We start from the raw sequence: 8528 nt of genomic DNA, 5'->3' as shown, positions 1-8528 counted from the left end.
AGCTGCCACAGGCAGGTGAGGGGTCCGAGAAGATCCCAGGACCCACAGTACCCCCCTCAGGACATGGACAGTATGTAGGTGGCAGGAATGGGGGGGCAGGATGGTTACCTCCTCCCCAATAAAGCCATTTCGTCCTTTCTAGTTTGGGGCGGAATGAGGCCTGCTCCTCTTGTCTATCCCCCCTCCCCCCACAGCTTTCTCCCTGTGATGGGGGGCAGCTGAGGGGAAGCAGGGGCACAGTCTCCCTCCACCGAGCCCCTGTATATAACCTGGAGTGTGTTACCTTCAGACCTTTTCACTTGTACTTTATGCAAAATGGCTCATGTGAGGGCTACAAGCTGGAGGGTAGTGTGGGCCTTGGGCCACAGGGAGGTGCCTGTGGAGTAGGGGGAGTTCATGCACCCCTTTTTTCCCCAGAGGGGCTGGACTCAGGTTAGTTTGGGGTGGGGGCTCCTGCACTTTGCCACAGGCATGGGGAGGGTTCTCTCCCCACCCCCTCTGCCCTCCCAACTTGGGTTGTACTTTCTAAGAAGGTGATTTCCCCCTACCCTTGCCCCCACCCCCAGAACAAAACATGTTGATCATGTGCAATATTTCTTACTGTGCCGAGAAGCCGAAATGACCGAAATTAAAGCTGTTTAACACATCTGTGTGGCTGCCCACTCTGAAGGGAGAAGGGGTGTGGGTTGTGCTGGTCCTGTCCCCCGATGGGCAAGGAGCTATACACTAGCTGTACACTCCCCCCACCTCACTGTGCGGAGCAATTCCAGGACTGTCCCCTCCCAACATTAGAGGGACCCTGTGGGCCGAGGACCCGGACTCACCGTGGACTGAGCAGCCACCCTCCAGCCCTGATGCTTGGGGGTCACTATGTCTACTCTGCCTCTTTCACAGCCATCGAACAGGAAGGGGTTTGGGCAAGGTGTGAGATGAGGTGCTAGAAGGGGAGTTCACCCTCGAAGTTCCAGCTGGATCTGAGAGGTCTGAGCCCTGGTGGTGTGGGGCAGGGTACAGTGCTGTTCTCGGTGACTCCTGCTGCCCCCACATGGCCCGAGCCAGCACTGCAGCCAGGCCCAAAGGAGCCTCTCCTGGGTTACACCCATCATGGCCAGCCTGTGGACTGCCCCACTGGCGAGAATAATACCCATGCCCTGTGTGAAGGGAGGACTGCTTGGGATGGGAGGGTCAGGAAACTTCTACAGGAGGAGGCATCTAAGCTAAGACCAGAGCACCAGAAGTTCGAGCCAGGGGAAGATCTGCAAAGAGGGGAGGGCAGCTTTGGACGGGCTTTGACTGTTGGGTCACTACGTTCCCAGAATTCAACACTATAGGGTAGTGTTGGCAAACTGGTTCATAGTGTGTTAGTGATGGGTAGTGCCTGCATGCAGTGTTACTGGTAGTAGAAACCTGCCAGACTCTGCAAGAACCAGAGCGCCTGGATGGATCGGCGGAGGCCTGCTTTGGGCAGAAACAACACCCTCCAGAGCTCCAGGGTAGCAAAGGTCGAAGTTGAGGTGGAGGTACCCAGAAGGGCTGGGCCATAAAGCAAGAAACGGGAGACTGAGGAACGAGAATTTAATGTCGGGGAAGGAGGATGCTTAGGGTGCGGCCTCTGGCAGGGGGACGCCCTGGCCCTGGTCTTGGGCCAGCAGACGAAGAAGCAGGGAGTGCAGGGCCCGACAGACAGGTGTGTAGCCCAGGCGGCTCAGATGCAGGTAATCGTACATGTCATGGTGACTTATGGTCCCGTCTGAGTGCACAAAGCCAGGGTCAGCATCCAGGAAGTGGGCCCGTGGGTGGCCAGCCAGTGCTGCTCGGACCAGCTTGTTCACCCGTCGGTTTTTCTCACGAAGTGGGTTAGGGTGCTGGCCCCTCGGAAGCAGGCCCTGAGGAAGGGCACCAAGAGTTGTGAGGAGAAATCCTACCGGCATCTGGGTATCCTGTGCTCTGGGCCAAACCGCTCACCCTCACCACGGAGTCCCCAGCTGCGGAATACACTAGGGATTGGAAAGCGGGGGATGGCAGGATGATTCTGGATACCGTGTCTGAGACCCCAGTTCAGCAAGAACCTTCTGGGTGCCAGCCCCTTTCCAAGTATCAATCATAAAAATGTCAACAAGCATGACAAAGGGTCAATCCCTCTTTCCAAGGAGGAAAGATTCCGGCTGGAAGTGATGGAGCCTGGATTCACCCCGGGAATGCCTGACGACTTCTGACTAATTGTTTTGGGTTTTGCAATACCCCCCAGAACCTTCAGCAGTTTCTTGCACAAAAGAGGCTAACTGGTCCCTGAACGTGACCTTAACTACAGCCGCTGGGTGTGTAGCAAGCTTCAACGTGAGCTTTTGCCTGAAAGCCACTGCTCTGCCGCCATGCTGCCCAGAACCAGCTGCAGCTGCACCTGAGGGGGTCCCGGACCACGGCCATTCTTTCTCCCCTGCCCTCCCACCCTCTCACCAGCACCACGACCCGGGCCTGGGGTTGCCGTTGGTTCACCAGTTCCACAATGGCCTTGATGCCACCAGTCACTTGCTCCGCCGTGTGCCCGTGGTTGTTGGTACCCACCCAGACCACCACGATCTGTGGAAAGAGAGGCAGGAAGCAGTGGTAAAGGGGGAGGCTTAGGGTGCTTTCGCTGCCCACCTAAGCTCTGCTCACCTTGGGCCGGATGTGTTCCAGCTCCCCATTCTCCAGCCGCCAAAGCACATGTTGCGTGCTATCACTGCCAATGCCAAAGTTAAGTGCGTGCAGAGGAGAAAAGAGCTCCCGCCAGATCTGTAGACAAGAAGTGGTGTGGGCACAGGGGCGTTGGCAGCGGGGACCACCGCCCTCTGTCCAAGTGTGAACCAAACGTCAGCATGGAAGAGCCCTGCCTTATGAAAGCAGTCTGGCCCAAACCTCTCACTTTATGCAAACCTAGTATGGTCTCCCTTTCACGGAGACCCACGGAAGCAAGACTCGCTTTATGGAAACACATTTGGCTCGAGTCATGCGTTGAACCATTAGCATTACAGCTGATGAAAGCCATTAGGGTTTGACCTCATTTAGTGGAAAGATCACATAATTGAGCCCCCTTTGTGGAGAGCTATTACAGTTGACTTTCGCTTCGTGGAAACACTAGTGCTTTGCGACATCCATGAGGGCTGTGCACTCCCTTAAGCAAACAATAGAGTCTCACCTCAGGCAATCTTCTTGCAAGAAAGCCTCAATCTTGACAAAGACCCGCCACACAGCTCCTTCTCAGTACAGTGCTGCACCTTACACCAAGGTTTTGGGTGTGGGGTGCCGCCTGAGGCTATTTTGGGTACCTCATACTCCGTCTGGGCTCTGATCCAGGTGTGTCAGTGAGGGCACAGGCCTGGGTGGGGCAGGGGGACGAGGACGGGCCTCACCTCGCACTGGTGCATTAGCTGGACCAAGGAGTCCCCGATGAAGACGACTTCGGGTTCCTTATCTTTGCTGTCGGCCACGAACCGATGGTGCTTCAGGGACGTACAAGGGGGAGTCAGTGGCACGCGCGCTCCTGGGCCCGCCCCGCTCCGCTTCTAGAGGCAGCACCACCCCGACTGCCCGGTTTCCCAATCACGTACAGAGAGCGGCGCCAAACAGCTGCTCTCCTGAGGCCCCTCCCGGACTCCTGAGTATCGCGGGCCGGGTCGCTCACCAGGGACATCCAGCGTCCGTCGCCCTGCACGTCCTGCACCGGCGTGGGCTTGCTGGCTGGGTTCTCCTCTCCACTCATATTGGCGCCGCGGCTCCTGCAAGATGGGTGAGCGAGACCGAGAGTTTGCCGAGGAGGTGGCTCCGCCACGCCCACCCCTCCCTTCCCGGAACAATGGACGGTCCCGACGCCCGCACTCCAGCGGGGACGACGGCCGATCCCGGGCACCGCCTCCTCCGCAGGAGCGGAAACCTTCACTTAGAAGGGGAGGTGGAATCGGGAGCCCATGCTTCCCCCGCGGCGGCCGCACAGTGGACTCGTCCAGCGCTTCCCGCCCGGGCCACTCACTCTCGGGCGGCGGCCGCTAGCGTACCGGGGCACCTGGGGACGGGGAGGCGAGACCATCCAGCACCCGTGGGGGAGGGAGAAACCACCACACCTGCGTCAGGGGAAGGGGCGAACTACCTGAAAGGACCGGGGTGAGGGGTTGGAATCTAGAGCCTTTTCTTGGGGGGGGGGGGAGACACCATTTGCTATAGGGCGAGAAATGTGCGGAAGGGATCACCAGCTCTGTGTGTGTGTGAGAGAGAGAGAGAGGAAGAAACAGAGAGAGAGAGATCACCAGCTGTGTGTGTGTGTGTGTGCGCGCGCGTGCGTGTGTGCTCACCAGCTCTGTGTGTGTCTCATTCACGTGGTGGGGGGAGGGGAGTGAGTGGACGAGTCCATTCCTGGATCCTTTGAGAGGGTGGGTCGTACGCACCTGGCTAGGAGAGGACGCTCCCATTTTCTACTGATGTGGGGAGAAAAAAGGAAGATGGCAAAATGTGAAAAATAGAGCCTCCGTGGTAAAGGCTAAGGTAGCACCTGGACTTTAGTGAGCCTATCTGCTCGTGCTCCCCCCCCAAAAAAACCACCAGTTTTTGTGGCATAAAATCTAAACTACATTATCTTTACATTACATGTATCACAGGCGCTGCAAAGAGGGCAGTAGAAGGTGCAGAAAGAGAAAGGAAACTAGAGATGCTGCAAGGCCCAGGTCCAGCCTGGCGCCCTTCCCGCCCAGCTCATCTTGCAGATCTGTGGCCTCTCTTCCCCTCCCTAAACCCACAGGTGTGTCTGGGCTCTGAAACCTACATCCATAGCCAAGGCCACCTAAGGTCGCCCCCCAACGCCCCATATTAATCTCAAATCTCAAGACTTCCCAGCTCTTCCTGTTCTCAGGGACCAGAGGGGGTCCCCCTCCCCCCTAAACTTCCCGGTTATATTCCTGTAGCTCTACTCCCAGATGAGACCTTCCCATCTATTCATTCTTTCCTAGGTAGGTTGATACTGAGATAATCTTATTTATCATGTTAATGTTTTGCCTCCGTACACTAGCCTGGAACAGGGCCTGACACATAGTACCAAGTACTATGGCTGCTCACAAGAACTTGAATAAATATTAAATGAATGGGTCAGATCCTGGCCTTGTCCCAGCGTGTTGGGGAAGACAGATCAGACAAAGAGCTGGGAGAAGGATCAAGGTTGTGATTAATAGGAGAGAAGAAGGAGGAGGAAGAGAAGGACTCTGAGGGTGAGGGGTTTCCTAGTAGTATTTGAGTTAGTCTTTGAAAAACCAGGCAAGCAGTATTACACAGGTAATATAGCTTATATAGTTTATTAGGGCACGGGGAATACTCTGATCATAGCTTGATTTTAAAGGCTGAGGAGGGGGCGGGGCCCCGGGGTGGCTCAGTCAGTTAAGCTGCTGACTCCTGTTTTCAGCTCAGGTCATGATCTCAGGGTCCTGGCATCAAGCCCTGCATCTGGCTCTGTGCTCAGCAGGGAGCCTGCTTAAGGATTCTCTCTCGCTCTCCTTCTGCCCCTCCCCTCGCTCATGCTATCTCACTCTCTCTCTTAAATGGATAAATACATCTTAAAAAAAAAAAAGTATGAGGGAACGAGTGTAGATAGATACATTGGAAAGGCAGAGAAGCATTCTGGAAGCAAAGCTGAGCGAGAAACAGCTTGGAGGCATTCATTTCATTCAAATCAAGCGCTGTTTCAAGTTAGGTATATTGGCTCATTTCATACTTACAGCCACCACATGAAGGAGGTACTACTACCAACTCCATTTTACAAATTAGGAAGCGGAGGGTCTGAGCAGTTACTTTTTCAAGGTCACACAACTGTAATATGCCAGTTTGGGCATGTGAACCTGGGTAGTCTAACTCCAGATCCAACTTCTGAAATGACGACTCTACACCGATTGTCTGGGGATGAATTCTGTGACTGCCTGGGGACCGGCTGCAAACGGAGACTCCCATGGCCCCTTGTTCCTCGCCTCATCACACTTTCCGGAGAGAAAGTCCGCTAATAGACATCTAAACCAATCAGCATTCAGGAAGGGGGCGGGCCCCACTGGGCCTCACAGCCCATTGGTGGATGGGAGGTGTCTAAGGGCAAATGAGAGAGGTTTCTGAGAGTAAGGCTGGAATGGGCGGGACTATAACCGGCACTTTGTGCCTCGTGCCTCTCTCTCGAGCAGAAAGCCAAAGGGCGTGGGAGGGACATACGCATGCGCATCGTGCGCAGGAGGCCCCCCGTGAGGCCCGGAAGAGACTCGAGTGCGTGGTGAGCTGGGGTTACCGCGGAAAAGAAGCCACTGCACCCCAAAGCTACGTGGGGTAGGTGGGGGCCGGGGTTCGTTGGTTCAGGAGAAGGTGAGGTGCTCTACGCCCTGCCCCCACCAACCGTACCCCCCTTCCCTAACCTTAACTGCTCACCCTTGCCTCGACTCCTGCCCTAGGCCACCTTACTCCCGTGACCAGGCCCCAGTTCCTGGTAGCTCCTGCATTGCCTTTTCTGCTTTCCCAAGGTCTTCTCTGCCTTTCCAACTTCTTTTCTGCTGTTTGTCTCTCTGCCATCTCTTTCTGCATCTTCCAGTAACCTCCTCTATCCCTAGATTTCTCTCTGTCCACAATCCCTTTCTGGTTTACCAGATCCCTGTGGTCTCATGATCCCGTCCCAGTCCTCCGTCTTTTACCTATTTCCTCACATCCCTGTACCTTGTAACCCTTTCTTTAGTCCCTGACAAATCTTCCCACTCACTATGACTCCCTTGACCCCACCCGACCCCTGTGACTCCTTCCCTGACCAAGTCTTTGCCAATGGCTCCCTTACTGTCATCTCATCTCTGTAAATAGTACTTCCACCTCACCCTTTCTTACCATTCACTTTTAGTCCACGGCTTGTCCGCATACTGATGACCATCCTAGCTTTTTCTTCCAGGACACAATGGACCCCTGGGGGCCAGCCCCCCAGCCTTTCCAGCGGCCTGAGAAACCTGGTCGTGTCCGCCGTCGGAAGACCAGGCGGGAGCGCAACAAGGTCCTGATGGGCAGCCGCCGACCATTGACCCGTCAGGATCCTCTTGTGACCAGTCAGGATCCCTCTGTGGTCCCTACTGCTCCCAAGCTTGTGGTCATAACCCAGGGCCGGCTGAGCCGGGAGCACCGGGGTCTCTTCAACCATGAGGTGAAATCTCTGGACGTGGCGCGGCTGCTTAGCTGTGAGTCCCTGGAGCCAGGCACCCCTTCACTACCCACCAAACCCTCCCCAAGCCCAAGTCGGGCCCAAGAACCGGCCCCGCAGTCAAGGGACAAGGAGAACCAGGTGCCTAGAGGCTCGGGCCCAGGCCCACCCAGTCCCCCAGAGTTCCCTGGCTTGGGGCAGCTGCTGGAGGAGCTGCAGTGCCAGCTGATTCTGCCGCAGGCCTTCCCCAGGAGGAACCTAGTACAAGAAGCCAGAGATGCCATCGTGGGCACCTTACAGGCTTGCCATGGCTGTGTGCCCGACCTCACCCTGGTGCTCCGTGGCTGCCAGCCACCCTTACCAGGTGAGCCTACCTCCTGCTCCCTGTACTCACCTTCTCCTGTCTGCTCTAGCTCAGCTGTCCCCCTTACTTTTTTCCTTTGTGCCAGGGACCAAGCCTGGTGGCCCTGAAAGCCGAAGGATGACACCCTCCTGGATCAACAGCCCCGAGCAGGCCCCAGGGGAGGGGAGGCAGAGGAGGCAACAGAGGACAAAAGAGCTCGCCTTTGCCATGCCTCACACCTCCAGCACTCCCATGGTGCACAGGGTGAGCCTGGCACCGCCAAAAGGTCCCTGGCCACCTCCCTTGCCCTTGTTGCCTTCCCCATCCGGGGCAGCCTGGGGCCCCCCAACAGCCTTTGACCTGCTGAAAAGCATCTGGCTGGTAGCCACACCACCCCCTCCGCGGTCCTGGGGGGTCGGGCCACAACAACCCCTGCCTCAGCCACCATCACCCTTGTTGCCCAGAACCTCTGCCCTGGACTGGAGCCCCAGCCCCCCTGCCCCACTGCCTAGCCTATCCTGGGCAGTGGCCCAGAACAGCCCAGAGGCCTGGTCCTTTCCACCCATGAGACTGTACTGAGGGGCTGAGGCTGGGCTGGGGGCACTCCTAATCACCTCAATAAAGTACCTTCTACTTGGTCCTCTTGATTTTCAGTGAGTGGCTGATCCAGGACAGCAGCTTTGCTTTGCTCTGAGCTCTGGGACCAAGATGGAGGGGAAGATACCGTCACTTGTCACCTTCCTGGGGTTTGAGGGGCCAGCGGCCTGGGGAAACCTGGGGTTTCAGTTAGTTCCACACATTCACCCACTGAAGCCAGCTATGTGCTGAGTCCAGCCCTGGTGATGCTGGGGTCCCAGAGTGAGTGCTACTGTGGCTCTGTCCCCAGGAGACTTCCAGTCCAGTGGTGGGCACAGTCCCAGCCCCAGTGGTTGTATTTGGGGGGCAGAGAGGTGCAGGGGCTGAGGGAGTCCAAGGAGGGAGTGATGATTAAGCCCTGGTGATGAGAGAGTT

The 8528-nt window shown here is 56.6% G+C and overlaps 3 protein-coding genes across 14 annotated transcripts in view; 2 read left to right on the top strand and 1 right to left on the bottom strand.

Annotated features, from left to right (window-relative positions):
- The window catches only part of CIC (capicua transcriptional repressor), an 18297-nt gene extending 18140 nt beyond the window's left edge, over nucleotides 1-157 (top strand). Inside the window, exon 16 of the mRNA XM_034639008.1 lies at nucleotides 143-157. Within this exon, the coding sequence (XP_034494899.1) occupies nucleotides 143-157 (15 nt within the window). The remainder of the gene's footprint in view (nucleotides 1-142) is intronic.
- Nucleotides 158-1559: 1402 nt separating this feature from the next.
- PAFAH1B3 (platelet activating factor acetylhydrolase 1b catalytic subunit 3) lies at nucleotides 1560-5778 on the bottom strand. Of its 5 annotated transcripts, none has more exons than XM_002923943.4 (6): nucleotides 5739-5757; nucleotides 3665-3758; nucleotides 3393-3482; nucleotides 2659-2775; nucleotides 2458-2580; nucleotides 1560-1886 (listed from the first exon to the last, which is right to left on the bottom strand). In XM_002923943.4, the coding sequence occupies exons 1-6, from the start codon at nucleotides 5747-5749 to the stop codon at nucleotides 1599-1601; spliced, it is 723 nt and encodes a 240-aa protein (XP_002923989.2). In that variant the 5' UTR covers nucleotides 5750-5757; the 3' UTR covers nucleotides 1560-1598. The 5 variants fall into 5 exon arrangements, with proteins under 5 accessions (XP_002923989.2, XP_034494045.1, XP_034494043.1 ...); XM_034638154.1 differs by lacking the exon at nucleotides 5739-5757 and adding an exon at nucleotides 4329-4344; XM_034638152.1 differs by lacking the exon at nucleotides 5739-5757 and adding an exon at nucleotides 4127-4149.
- Nucleotides 3638-8168, top strand: PRR19 (proline rich 19). 8 transcript variants are annotated; one of them, XM_034638145.1, is made up of 6 exons: nucleotides 3752-4140; nucleotides 4632-4771; nucleotides 4935-4979; nucleotides 6189-6327; nucleotides 6919-7538; nucleotides 7624-8168. In XM_034638145.1, the coding sequence occupies exons 1-6, from the start codon at nucleotides 3836-3838 to the stop codon at nucleotides 8094-8096; spliced, it is 1722 nt and encodes a 573-aa protein (XP_034494036.1). In that variant the 5' UTR covers nucleotides 3752-3835; the 3' UTR covers nucleotides 8097-8168. The 8 variants fall into 8 exon arrangements, with proteins under 8 accessions (XP_019660123.1, XP_019660124.1, XP_034494039.1 ...); XM_019804566.2 differs by lacking the exon at nucleotides 4935-4979; XM_019804564.2 differs by lacking the exons at nucleotides 4632-4771; nucleotides 4935-4979 and having other exon boundaries at nucleotides 3638-3769.
- Nucleotides 8169-8528: the final 360 nt, after the last annotated feature.

Source organism: Ailuropoda melanoleuca, chromosome 12 (assembly GCF_002007445.2).
Source record: "Ailuropoda melanoleuca isolate Jingjing chromosome 12, ASM200744v2, whole genome shotgun sequence".
Lineage (NCBI taxonomy): Eukaryota > Metazoa > Chordata > Mammalia > Carnivora > Ursidae > Ailuropoda > Ailuropoda melanoleuca.
This window is presented reverse-complemented; position numbering and strand designations above follow the sequence as displayed.